Source organism: Haliotis rufescens, unplaced genomic scaffold (genome assembly GCF_023055435.1).
Source record: "Haliotis rufescens isolate VD_foot unplaced genomic scaffold, xgHalRufe1.0.p SCAF_19, whole genome shotgun sequence".
Classification (NCBI taxonomy): domain Eukaryota; kingdom Metazoa; phylum Mollusca; class Gastropoda; order Lepetellida; family Haliotidae; genus Haliotis; species Haliotis rufescens.
Genome location: NW_025963879.1, coordinates 17,314,524 through 17,329,368, shown reverse-complemented (window position 1 = coordinate 17,329,368; position 14,845 = coordinate 17,314,524). Strand labels below are relative to the sequence as shown.

Here is a 14,845-nt window from a genome sequence, read left to right as displayed (position 1 = left end):
AGAACATGTTTTATTTCAATGTCCGTTATGAGATTTACCTTATTTACAAGTATAACGGCTCAGAGCCTAACTTTATCAATCTGTCAAACAATGAGATGTTGTGTATTCTTATCAAACATGAGGTATACTCGTAATTCACTGCCAAAACCTGTTTTTTAATATTAGAAAGCAGAAAGCATTTGTTATATGGGTAAAACAGTTGTATATGTATATATCTTTTAGTTTTGTATCGTCTCTCATAGCAGCAGGTGGCACTGTCCTCTTTGTATGCATAAACTCCTATTTATGCAGGTTTTTATGATATAAAGCAGTGAGCCGCTTTTAGCAATATTCCAACTATATCACGGCGGGGACACCGAAAATAGGCTTCAGACATTGTACCCGGATGGAGAATCGAACCTGGGTCTTCGGCTTGACGAGCGATCGCTTTAACCACTTGGCTACCCGACCGCCCCAACAGTAGTATACTGAGGATACAATATTATGATAATGATACTATTGGTATGAAATCATCATAATAACTATATCATAGAAAGTTATAAGAACGGTATTTATTGCAATACAATACTACTTCATATTTATACCCATAACCATCATCATTTAAATAACATATGTGACGGTATTTCCTTCTTCGAATAGCATCAGCTGGTTGTTTGTGCATTTTACGCCATAAAAGTTTTGGGGGGTTTCCCATCAGCAGACATCCTTCTTTAAAGTGGCGTAAACAATATAGCTATCTAAAATAGTTTTATTGAAAACCTCAGTGACGTAAAACAGCTCATCTAAACTTACCTGGGATTTTCATTTGATGCGCTTCCGCAGACCAGAAAACCCAGGCAGTCTTTCACAGCCGTGTTGGGTCGCTACTGAAAAGGGGATTCCCCTTTCTCTATTAATAGCAAGTACTTCCTGGTTGAGGATCTGTTTCATTTGAAAGTTGACGTTCTCGGTGAGAGCGCGTACCAGCAGATGGTGGAACAATCCACGTGGGTAGACTGGCTATCTGCACACACGACGGCAGACAACGTCTTCATGCACATGTTCACGGACGGTGGTTTACTATGTATTTCTCTAACAATCAACGTGTGTACGCTCTCTTTCTTCGGCTGTGGACGCCTCGTGGAGTTTATTGGAAACAAATATGGTTCCAAAGCGACTCTTCTTACTAAATTTGCCGACCTTCAAAGAAGCAAACCCTGGCTTTGGGGCAAAACGTAAGTAAATACCTATCTCTCTCTCTCTCTCTCTCTCTCTCTCTCTCTCTCTCTCTCTCTCTCTCTCTCTCTCTCTCTCTCTCTCTCTCTCTCTCCTCTCTCTCTCTCTCTCTCTGCTATATGTCTGTGATTGTCACTACGCCTATGACTATTATATCTGAAGCTGTGGAAAAGTGTTACCTCTAATTATGGACCGCCTCCGTGGTCTAGTGGTAGGGCGTCCGCCCGGAGAGCGGAAGGTCCGGGGTTCGATCCCCGGCCGCGTCATACCAAAAGACGTTAAAAGATGGTATTTGTTGTTACCCTGTCAGGCGCTCGGCATTAAGGGGCTAAAACAAGGACTGGTCGGCTCGGAGTCAGTATACTGTGTCTGAGTGGGGTATTCATGTTAAACTGCGTCATGGTATCTCAGTGAGCTAGCACTATAAATCGGCATCAGTCCGGACTAGTACAAGCAGCCACTCAAACACACACACGTCGCAATAATCTTGGACGCGACGTTAAACACCACCTCACCTCACCTGTAATTATGACATACGTGTGGCAGGGACTTACCTGTAATTATCAATTAACTGCATCTTCACTTGATGTATTATACGGACAGTGTATTTGAGTACATCTGATCCTGTATCTCTGCTTGAGATCTACTTAACATTAATACCATGACTCACCTGTATTTTTTACTTTACCTGTTGGAGTCAATCGTGCTGTATTCAAACAGACAGTGTGACTTTCAATAATCAACGGAATCAGCTAAAGAGTACAAAGGTAGTACAAGACACTGTCTGTATAAATTGATTTCTAGAAAATTTGGATTGATGACCGGAATAAATATGCACACAATGTTAAAAAAAACATGTTTTTGAAGTTATTTCGTACAGAAAGTGTTGGTTTGTTGTAATAAAAATGAAAACAAAATGAATCTTTTTCAATGACAAGGCAAAGGGTAAATAGTATGTCGATCTACATGAAGTATATATTTTTTTCCATTAAGTTATTTGTTTACAGGCTCGGTAGGGACAATATGAAGACTTTAATTAATCATTATTTTGCATTTGTGAAATTTGGTCGGCGGATCCATTAACCAAGCAAATAACCGGCATTTTCGCCTTTAGAATTGTCTGCCTGGAATTACGGCAACTCCCCGAATGTCTAGGCATTCACTAGACTTGCACAAGTCTCTACAGCAATGAATATTCATTGAAATCATAATTCCTAGGTTAGATAGCTAATAAGAACAAGTTGTTCCTATAAAAGACTTCCTTAAAGTCGTCCTCAGATGTACTGCCCGCTTATCTAGACTTGCCTAGGATAGAATTACTGTACAGCCATGGGCAGTACAGACTTGGAGCAAGGCTAGGAATAAACATGAAACACCGTTGCCCATGTATGTAGTTATGTAACATATAAGCACGTGTTAAATAGTGGAAAAGTTCAATCCTGAGTCTTCATATTATACGGAGGGGCGGTCGGGTAGCCTAGTGGTTAAAGCGTTCGCTCGTCACGCCGAAGACCCGGGTTCGATTCCCGACATGGGTACAATGTGTGAAGCCCATTTCTGGTGTCCCCCGCCGTGATATTGCTGGAATATTGCTAAAAGCGGCGTAAAACCATACTCACTCACTCACTCATATTATACGGAGTGAGGAGTGACAAGAATATGCACGGGTTGTCCCGCAGCAGGATACTGCACTCCCTTGCATCTTAAGCAGGATGTATGCACACGGGATTGCATAATTATCTCATGGGCGCTATCCCACGTTTTCGCCGGATCAATGCGTGTGTGTATGTATGAGTGAGTACGGTGCTTCGTGGTGACATCGCCCCGGTTCGTACGGTGTTCTATGTACACAAATAAAACTCCTTCATCGATAAGTGTCCTCGTGATAATGCTCGATGATGTTTAGATTTTAATTTATGTTCTCAGATAACGCTCCTTGTTTGTTCTTCCTGGTTCGCGTATACTTGATAATCTATAAGTTATTTAATCTTCATCCGGAGCGGGGCGGTGGGATAGCCCAGTGGTTAAAGATTTCGCTCGTCACGCCGACGACCTGGGTTCGATTCCCGACATGGGTACAATGTGTGAAGCCCATTTCTGGTGTCCCCCGCCGTGATATTGCTGGAATATTACTAAAAGCAGCGTAAAACTATACTCATTCACTCATGTAGAAAATTTACTTTTTATTATTATCGACTCATTGAATTATTTCCACTCTTATCTCCTTTGATAATCTCTTTGGGTGAGTGCTATATCACGCCGCTTTTAGCACTTTTAGATAGTATCAGGTGGGTGGACACATTGCACGATGGACACCTTGCACGCGGGACACCTTTTCGTAAACACCTTGTATCGTCACTATTTCTGAGTTATTCATAAACACATGATCATGAAAGTGTACAATAGACTCTTTTGCAGAGATTTCTTATGAATATGAGGGCGGTTGGGTAGCCTAGTGGTTAAAGCGTTCGCTCGTCACGCCGAAGACCCGGGTTCGATTCCCGACATGGGTACAATGTGTGAAGCCCATTTCTGGTGTCCCCCGCCGTGATATTGCTGGAATATTGCTAAAAGCGGCGTAAAACCATACTGTCTCACTCATTGTGAATATGAAAATGGATTTTTCGATTTTATGTATTATTTTTAGTCAAACATTGTACCGAGCCCGATATTGTGCTAGGTAAGGGAACGGTTTAACCGCAAGGTTAACGAACAGTCTTACTCGACGACAGTTATCAACAATACTGACTAATTTCAGCCAATTATCACCAGGCGAGTGTCATCTCCCCGTGTAATCACTGATATCTGTGAGTGCGATTTGCGATAATTGACACACAGTGCCACAGTTCTATTATCACGTACGACAAGCAAGCTGCTACAGAGTCCGGAGTAACGAGGGTTGTGTGTGTAGGCGGGGGATATCAATAATTGGATTTTACATCAATACCTCGAATTAGCGGTAGCTCATAATCGACTTTGTGATATCAATAAATGAAAAGCTTTTATTAATATCACCTATTCGATATTCAACTATTTTTTTTATGATGATAGGCGATCTGAAATTTGCAGTTGTTTATCCTGAATCGGTTTATTCACATTAATCTATAACTTGACTTAATGCAACTAATAACATTTTTATGATAAATATTTAATTGTGTTTTTTCAACATTCATTTATTGGTGTAATACAGTGAAAGATTAATGTCAGCGAATACGGAAGAAAAGGTAGCATTGCCTATCATGCTTATTGGATCTGGTATCAGAGCGATCTCAGAGTTGGCAGCGATCTCCCACCGTCCAATGTCTCCATTGAGGTGACCTACTGACCTACATTGTGCACCAACTCAGGCAATCCAGGTGACGCAGCGTTGCCATATTCGGCTTACTTGTTTGTGGATTGGGGCCATTGGCATTCATTTGTTGGAAACAGACATGGCAATTGTCGAGTTTGGGTGACACTCTTTATTGATCTCAGCTTTCTGTCTGATTCGTGCTTGCAGCACTTCCTGTTTTACGCTGAGCAGCTGAGCAGCTGAGACACGCTCATGGGTGTTCTGTACTGTTGAACGAGTCATGCTTTCCTCGTGTGTGTTTGTTGAATGAGTCATGCTTTCCTCGTGTGTGTTTGTTGAATAAGTCATGCTTTCCTCATGCGTGTTAGTTCTTCACTGTTGAATGAGCCATGCTTTCCTCATGCGTGTTAATTTTACACTGTTGAATGAGCCTTGCTTTCCTCATGCGTGTTAATTCTACACTGTTGAATGATCCATGCTTTCCTCATGCGTGTTAATTCTACACTGTTGAATGAGCCTTGCTTTCCTCATGCGTGTTTATTCTACACTGTTGAATGAACCTTGCTTTCCTCATGCGTGTTTATTCTACACTGTTGAATCAGCCATGCTTTCCTCATGCGTGTTTATTCTACACTGTTGAACGAGCCTTGCTTTCCTCATGCGTGTTAATTCTACACTGTTGAATGAGCCATGCTTTCCTCATGCGTGTTTATTCTACACTGTTGAATGAGCCTTGCTTTCCTCATGCGTGTTAATTCTACACTGTTGAATGAGCCTTGCTTTCCTCATGCGTTTTTATTCTACACTGTTGAATGAGTCATGCTTTCCTCGTGTGAGTTCTACACTGTTGAATGAGCCATGCTTTCCTCATGCGTGTTAATTCTACACTGTTGAATGAGCCATGCTTTCCTCATGCGTGTTTATTCTACACTGTTGAATGAGCCTTGCTTTCCTCATGCGTGTTTATTCTACAGCGTTGAATGAGTCATGCTCTCCTCGTGTGAGTTCTACACTGTTGAATGAGCCATGCTTCCCTCGTGTGAGTTCTACACTGTTTAATGAGCCATGCTTCCCTCGTATGAGTTCTACACTGTTTAATGAGCCATGCTTCCCTCGTGTGAGTTCTACACTGTTTAATGAGCCATGCTTCCCTCGTGTGAGTTCTACACTGTTTAATGAGCCATGCTTTCCTCGTGTGAGTTCTACACTGTTTAATGAGCCATGCTTTCCTCATGCGTGTTCCACGCAGTTGAATGAGTCATGTTTGACACATCATGAGTAGCTGTTATAGGCTTTATTCATGCGTGTTTTAAACTGATTAAATTAGGCATACTTTCATTCTTTGTGTTCTGATATGATACATTGTGTCATTTTCCATGCGTGTTGTACACTTACAAGCATTGATATGCTGTCGGTATGTGTGGTCCACGCTGGATGCTTCAAAGCGTGTTCTAGAAATATGTTTTGGACATGATTTCATTCTGCGTGGTTGGCTGGTTGTTGGTTGGTTGTTGTTTTACGCCGCACTCAGCAACGGACCAGACAAAGCAGTGATTGACACCATGAGCATCGATCTGCGCAATTGCATGCATCAACCAAGTCACCGAGCCTGACCACCCGATCCCGTTGGTCACATCTTACGACAATTATGGGTTGCTGAAGATAAATCTAAACAGACAAGTTGAAACATGTCTTCACTATTAAGGTTATATCTTTGTGTTTGTTTGATGTTTAACGCGACACTCCAATATTCAAGCTCTATACACTCAAAACCAGAAAATTATCACTTTGTGTGGGTTCATTGGAGTTTGAATCTTCATATATATCCGAAGTTGTCAGTGTTTGTTGTTTAACGCCGCACTCAGCGGTATTCAAGCTATTTGACGGCGGTCTGTAAATGATGGAGTCTGAACCAGACAATTTAGTGATTGGCTTCACGTGCACCAATCTCCGCCATCGTTAAACGATGACATGCATCAACCAAGTCAGCTAGTTTGTCGCCTCTTACAGCAAGCATGGATTGCTGAATACATATTCTAACCCGGATCTTCACCGGGCGATGTCGTCAGTGAACCTGTGGGGATTGTTAGCCATCATTGATTATTTGGCCGATAATTGAAAGGTTATAACTACTGACAACAGATACTGACGTAAATTCACACATTGCTGTAGAATGTTCATTGTTACTGTTAGTCTAGGTCGAATCGAATCGATAGTTTGGGTGTGTATTTCTTCGTTTTGGTCAGTTGTTATCACATATTATTTATAGTATTCGGTCGCCGGCAGGCAAACACTCTGATGTTTTCCATCATATTAAAAAAACCTGAGTTCAAGATTAAAGTGCCTAAACGATTAGAAACAGAGCTATTGCGTCTATTTGTGATTGGGAATTCCCGTGAAAGAAATCCGTCAGTGAATACGTCATGTCCAGAATACGCGAAAAACATATAGGACGTCAAAACGTATCGTTCATACAGTTATGAACGTCGGTTTCACGGTCATGTGGCCGGCCTCTCGACTAATGGAAAATGGAAAACTTTTTTAAATATTGTTATTTTGTCATATTTATTTAAATGCACTCATCTCAAACTCCTTTAAATAAGTGTACTGGTGTTTAATTGGGATGGTGATGGACCTAATTGGGTTTCTATAAATTCTTGTTTTAATTTAAATTTAATTTAATTCACAATATCGTTTCCCATCGCACATTTACAGCAGTTTGAAAGAGGAAGAACAGCTGCACTTGACTATCTTGACAAGTGGCTTGTGGCACTCATTTGTTTAGTCTGCAAAGCCATACACATGTAGTCACTATCATCACCATATCACCATGCGACAAGTTTGAATACGTGTTGGGGCGGTCGGTTAGCCTAGTGGTTAAAGCGTTCGCTCGTCACGACGAAGACCCGGGTTCGATTCCTGACAGGAGTAAGTGAGTATTGTTTTACGCCGCTTTTAGCAATATTCAAGTAATATCACAGCCGGGACACCGGAAATGGGCTTCACACATTGTATCATACGGTATCATAGTTGTGTTTTGGACCTTAAGTTTGCAGCGTTTCGACGACAGTTTTTTAGCCTAGTAACGTTTTGACAGCGAATGTATTGTTTGATCAAATCAAATGTTCAGGTGTATACTTTCTTTTTCCCGCCAGTATAACGTGAGATTCGCGTTACACGGATCAAAGTGTGTGAACGCATGCCTATTCACTCTGGATGTCAAAACAGGATCTACAATGCGATTGAATACTGCGGTTCGTGCGATACTGAATTTCTACCGTAAATGACGTATTTGCTAAGGTGCGGTCCTAAGACAACGACACACGGAAACAGGATTTCCCTTGAAATCGTTATTTCGTTATACGTCTCAGCCTATGCCTATCTTAGTTAGATTGGTGACAAAATCCTTGTCCATGGTCCTGGTCGTACGTGGTACAAAGGTGTGATTGTTTACTTGATAAATGCCACGAGTAGCGTGAATACGGATGTGACAGTGTTTTCCTATGCTGTCATAGTAACGTGAATGCTTGTGGGATTGATGGAATGTACTTTGTATCAAGTTTCAGTGATGGGAACGCTCGTCAGCTGCTGACACTAAGTTCACACGTACCCAGTTACTTATACTGAGGATATATTCAGTGTGGTTATGCTGACTTTAAAACTATTGTTTGGTGTTTCTTTTTGTTTAACGCCTCACCCAGCAATATTCCATCTATATGATTTGTGTGTTTGTTTGTTTGTCTGTTTGTTTGTTTAACGCCGCACTCAGCAATATTCAAGCTATATAACGGCGGTCTGTTAATAATCGAGTCTGGACACGACAATCCAGTGATTGACATCATGAGCATCGATCTACGTACGCAATTTGGATACGATGACATGCATCAACCAAGTCAGCGAGTCTGACCACCCGAAAAAGACGTTAAAAGATGGTACTTGTTGTTACCCTGTCTGGCGCTCGACATTAATGGGCTAAAACAAGGACTGGTCGGCTCGGAGTCAGTATACTGTGTCTGAGTGGGGTATTCATGTTAAACTGCGTCATGGTATCTCAGTGAGCTAGCACTATAAATCGGCATCAGTCCGGACTAGTACAAGCAGCCACACACACACACATGTGCATGCACGTCGCTATATATAAGTGCAATAATCTTGGACGCGACGTTAAACCCAATTTCACCTCACCTCACCTCACCTGACCACCCGATCCCGTTAGTCATCTCTTACGACAAGCATAGTCGCCTTTTACGGCAAGCATGGGTTGCTGAAGACCTATTCTACCTCGGATCTTCACGGGTTTTTTAAATTGAGGTATTGGGTACTTCTGTCGCGCTTAAAAGACTGGTTCGAACCCAGATAGTCACCAAATGTTGTCGCAACGCTGCCAAATACCCAAACAATGTACCCACTGACTGTAACTACTATGTTTGAGATTATCTAGCATTGTGTTCATACGATATCTTATCATATCACTTTATCCTAAAATTATATTCTATATTCCAGGATAACAGAGCTGCTGGTGACTTGCCTCCTCATCACGCTGTCTGTAATCGCTCTGTCAAGTACATCCGTGTCACGTTTACCATTTACCGGAAACCAGACTGCACCCCTCGACCCGATCATCCAGACAGTCATGTCTGTAAATGTGGGTCGCTACATCTACACGACTGTCCAAGACTGTTTCCTACACCAACATCTAGAACGTTTTAAGACCGATCTGATTCATCATATAGTTACAACGGCGTCATACACCATATTCCTTGCATACAAACAAAATATATTTCTCAGTGTTGCTGGCTTATTGATGGAGCTTAACGTCATCCCCATAGAAATCGGTCGGTTTATGCGAGACTTGGGTGTGCTGAAATCATCTGCTCTGTATAGAAGAACGGGCATTGTCAGTTGTGCTGTTACCATGGCTTCAAGAGGTGTTATACCCGTTGTGTTTCTAGCCATAGCTTTAAAACACGATTCTCCGCTTAAGATGGCGTTTCCCCCAATGATTTTATTTTTTATGTGTATTGTGTTCTTCTGTGTTCTGAATTTCTGGATGATTTTGCAAAATGTGAGCCGAGTCATTAAATATTCCCCGTGTGGGACGGGCGATATCACTGAACAGAGCTCCAATTATCAAGTGACCAATCAGATGGAGCCCCAGTCACGTGACATAGCACTTCCGGGGACTCAGGGAATAAGACAGTGTGTAACGTTTTCCAATTTAAACTATGGATATCTTAAATCTTACGACAACAGGAACATTTGTAATAACGTAAACGGTAAAAATAACCATTGTAGCAAGAACGTATCCAAACCAATACTTGTCTACAAAGAGCCACGTTTACCCCCTACGTCTGTGGGATTAGAAACTGATGACGTTTCCAGCAATTCCGTTGACGTAGTTCACAACAATTTCAGCACGAGGTTACATTTACAGGACGAAACGAGCCGAATGAGTTCTGCTGGGACTGATTTATCAAGAGTGTCTCGAGGGAGCGTGCGAAGCAGCAGTTCGAGCACGAGCTGCTGCTCCACCTCAGTCCTCATCCAGAATGTGATGCCGCATCCTCAGCATCTTCCGGAGATACCAATCGCAACAAACAGTTCAATCTCAGCACTCTCGGAAACAGCTGACCCTTCTTTCACAGCGTGAGGGGGAGCTGGGTAGCCGTATAATTTTCAAATGTTTCGTACAAAGAGGAATCTCGTTCGTCCGGTCTTAAGGAATCGACCAAGGCGTGTGTGTGTTTGCGTGCGTGTGTGTGTTTGCGTGCGTGCGTAAATGCGTGCGTGCGTGCGTGTGTGTATACATGCTGGATGTGTTGAGTAAAACAAATACACGTTCGGTTCCAAATCTCACATAGAAAAAAGTGTGTGTTTTGAACTAAAGACTGAAAACCTATACTGTTATAGTGTATATCTCAGTGTTTGCTGTAGTGCATGTGTGCGTGTGTGCGTTCGTCCGTGTACGTTCGTTAACTAGTATGTACATGCGTCTGCTTATGTGTTTTTTATGCCTGCCATCGACCACCAAAAGCAAAAATGTGATTCACAACTGAAAGGTAATCGCACAACCAAACATGGATGTGATTTATTGTGAAACGATATTCACGATTGCCAAAGGGTGCTCATGTTTTGTGTACAGAATTGTCATAGTTACCTAATTTATTTTTTCCAAATACATATAGCATATATATATGTATTTTAGAAATGTTACGCTATTTTAATAACTCAACGGAATATATCGCGGCTCCTATAGTTAAACTCAGAATATATTGAAAATCAATTTCACAAGCAAATTTAAGCTTAAAGAACTGGTAGCAATGCCGCATTGTTTAGGGCCACTGTCTAACTTATTGTTATATGTAAACTGACTAGCAAAGAAAAGCATACACCGAAAAATTGGATTTGTCCAAAACTTAGAAACAAATTAGACACAGTTTATGAATAACAACTTCTTTAATACTGTAAAGGCGACGTTTCGGTATAGATCCTTATACCGTTGTCAAGCAAGGCTGGTCTTGTTTGACAACGGTATAAAGATCTTGCTCGACAACGGTATAAGGATCCTGCTTGACAACGGTATAAGGATCTTGCTTGGCAACGGTATAAGGAGCTATACCGAAACGTCGCCTTTACAGTATTAAAGAAGTGGTTATCCATAAATTGTGTCTAATTTGTCATCCGTCAACTTCTGAGTAATGACTATCAAACAATTCAACTTAGAAACATTATCAAAACAATACTAGGGTGAAAACAGTCACCGAAACAATGCCAATTTAAGATCCACACGACTATGAGACCCGTATGAAATACAACACCATCGAATAACGATTTCTCGTTTTATTTTCATTTCCAGCCACCGTCAAACAAGGGTGTATGCTTTATTTTGCAGGCATTGAATCAACCTAAAATATATTTCCCATGTTAGTGTAGATTGTTAAAATCCTACACTCCTCGCTATAGGGCGAAGGTGTAGCCTAGCGGTTAAAGCATGTCCTCATTGCGCATAAATCCCGGGTTTGATTCCTTAAAATGATAGAATATGTGAAGCCCATTTCTGGTATCCATCGCCTTGATATTGCTGAAAAATTGCTTAAAGCGGCGTAAAACCATACTCACTCACTCTCAGCAGTCGCGTTATCGCTACCCATGGGCGGATACAGAGGGGGGTGCGGGGGTGCGCTGCCCCCCCCCCCCCCCCCCCCCTTTTATTTCGAAAAAAATCTTTATTTCTGTATTAATTACCACCAAAGACAATAAATAGATCTTAATTGTGCACCCCCCCCCACCCCCCCACCCCCCCCCCCCCCACCCCCTTTTCAAAAAAGCTGTATCCGCCCATGCTACCAGTACTTTCAGTGATAACCAATGACGCTTTAAAGGCAGCCAGTAGTCTATCCCATTCACCAGCACTGTTCAATCCATCCTGAGTCTTGACTGTGAATGAATCCCACCCAACTCCACCCAACCCCATCCAACCCCACCCAACCCAGCCCATCCCACCCGAGCGACCGATGTGGGACAACATACACTAGGCCCATGGATTGCGAAGTTGATTTGTTGGACACAATGGCTCCTTGGTGTGATATTATCAGAATGGAAGACTGCTGACAAATTCGGTATTAGGATGTTTTGCTCACACTATCAACCACAAGTTTACCTGGATCGAATCCAGTTTGCGGGTTGACGCTAAGTAGCTGTGATATTGTTGTAAGTGTATGTAAGTCTAGATTGTTTAGGGTTAAATGAATCAGGGACGTGAAGCCTCGAGTCTCGAATATGATTTCCCTTACAGTTACCCAACAGTATTACGATGTCATGCTTTCAGTGACGGGAGCATGCTTGTCACATTTAACGATGTATTTAAACAGGATTTGTTAAATTGTGAAATGTATTGTTACTTTATTTCTTTAAATAAACTATCATGAAAGAAATATGTTTTTTTTTGTCTCATCGGGGCTGTGGGAAGCTTCGTGGTTATAGCTTTCGCTCATCTCGCCGAAGACCCGGGTTCAATTTCCCATATGGGTACAATGTGTGAAGCCCATTTCAGGTGTTCCCCGACGTGATGTTGCTGTGCTGTGATGTTCGTGTACTTAAGACATAAACGACGAGTGGGAGTTGTTTATCGGACACATGGGTTGCTGAAGACCTATTCTACCCTGGATCTTCACGGGTCTAGTGACTCATAAACACATGCTTCTGATCTGATACAGTCGGAATCCAACAGTGGTCTTTCGGTAGAGATTGATCATGACTATGGAATTTGTTTTGATGCTTTTATTTTGTAAGTTGTGCTAATGATTAATTTGTAAGAACGATAAAATCGTAACTGGATCCATTCCCCTGGTCCGAGCGATCTTAAATTACCCACCTGTGATTGTCCTTAACATCTCACCGACCTGAGCCCACTTGCACAAAGCGATCTTAGCGCTAAGATCGCTTTGTGCAAGTGGGCCCTGCATTTACAGGGGATGCTAGTTGGTGTGTGTATTCAATGAGCGTTCAGCGGAAATGTCAGTTTGCGTGATGTGTATAATATTTATAGTTATATAACATCTAAGCGGTCATATAATACTCTTGCCACGTATGTAGGTACTGATGTTGCTGTAATTTAACTCACATATGTGCTATGTTATAAAGAGGATATTCGTATGTGGTCGCTACGAAATAAAACGCATCGCGTTATAACGAGATATTGTTGTATCGAAGGCGGTTCACGATCAATGTAATATGTACTGACCCCTTTGTCTCGAAGTTTTGAGTTAAAGTTTTAAAAAACATGTTTTTCATACGTCAGTAAAATACATCGGGTTTCACAGAACATCTGGACCCGCTTGCACAAAACGATCTTAGTGCTAAGATGATCTTAACTTCCATACTTTAACATAGGCTCACAATAGTCTTAGCACTAAGATCGTTTTGTGCAAGTGGGTCGTGGTCCATAATGTTCACTATTTTTCTCTTATATGAACGTTGATGCGTAAATACAAACACATACGCATACGCACGTACACGCATACACAACCACCTAACATACATGCACACATACCACCTACGCACATACGTATCACACACAGTCACTCACACATACACACACATACACACACACCAAGCTAAGATATACCGCACACCCCTCACACTACACTGATGCATACAAACATCACACACTAATACACATTCACCACTGCACGAGTCATACAAATCATGCGAACCTTAATCACATACAAATATACACCACAAGCACAACATATGCTATATTTCATGCATACTCCACACATACACCGCAAACATAGCTAAACGCACACAACACACACACATCGTTTATAGACACACACATGCCACACACACTCATCACGCACACTTAAGCATTAGCACACACATAAACATATACACACACTCACACACACACACACACACACGAACACAAAAGCACATTCATACACCACGTGCACACACACACACACATACCTATGCTACATGCACCATATACCACAAACACAAAACACACATACACATAGGTCATCGATACACACATTAAGTATACCACATACACACATGACCACATCAATATACAACGTCAATGGATCACTGAAAATCAGTGATGACACCAGGTGTTTTTAGAGAAGGGTAAGCCTGTCCTGCCCGCGACTCCCACAATTTGCATAATTAAAGTATTTGTTTGTTGCCTCAGGCCGCACAGCAGTATTTCTGCCACACGACGCTGACAGCTACACGACACCACACCACACCGCACCTCACCACACCACACCACGCCACGCCACGCCACGCCACGCCTCACCGCACCGCACCACACGACACGACACCACAACACACCACAACACAGCACGCCACACCACATAACACAACAGCCCACCTCACCGCACCGCAGCGCACCGCAACGCAACGCAACGCAACGCAACACAACAACATGTAACCAATGATCACAGTCTCTCTCACGTACACACAGCACTCCCACAGCTTCACTATTAATATCATGCCCAACACAGGACGCCCCTTGTAACGGTAACAAAACACGGTAACAAAACGGGGTCGAAGGTCGTAAATCGGCACAGGTACACTTCTCGATCACACGACCTTTCCTTGCCAACCCCATATGTCTATTTCTACACTGTAAGGAGTTGTTGATCTCGGGGTAACTTCCCTGTCCAAGCACACTGTGATTGGTTGACTTGCAGCTCTGTGATTGGCCAGATTCATTTAAAAGTTTGAACACAGAACCTGAATCTTAAGAACATTTATAATAGCCTGCAAACGTGTTTCAACTAAATGTGCTTTGAGCGACGAGTACAGTATGAGAGTATCTCATTATCATAA

General features: G+C 42.2%; 1 protein-coding gene across 1 annotated transcript; it reads left to right on the top strand.

Annotated features, from left to right (window-relative positions):
* Positions 1–911: 911 nt before the first annotated feature.
* On the top strand, positions 912–11,025 carry LOC124137565. The gene is made up of 2 exons (XM_046503915.2): positions 912–1,214; positions 9,011–11,025. Exons 1-2 carry the CDS (start codon positions 970–972, stop codon positions 10,155–10,157), a joined length of 1,392 nt encoding a protein of 463 aa, XP_046359871.1. The 5' UTR covers positions 912–969; the 3' UTR covers positions 10,158–11,025.
* The last annotated feature ends 3,820 nt before the right edge of the window (positions 11,026–14,845 follow it).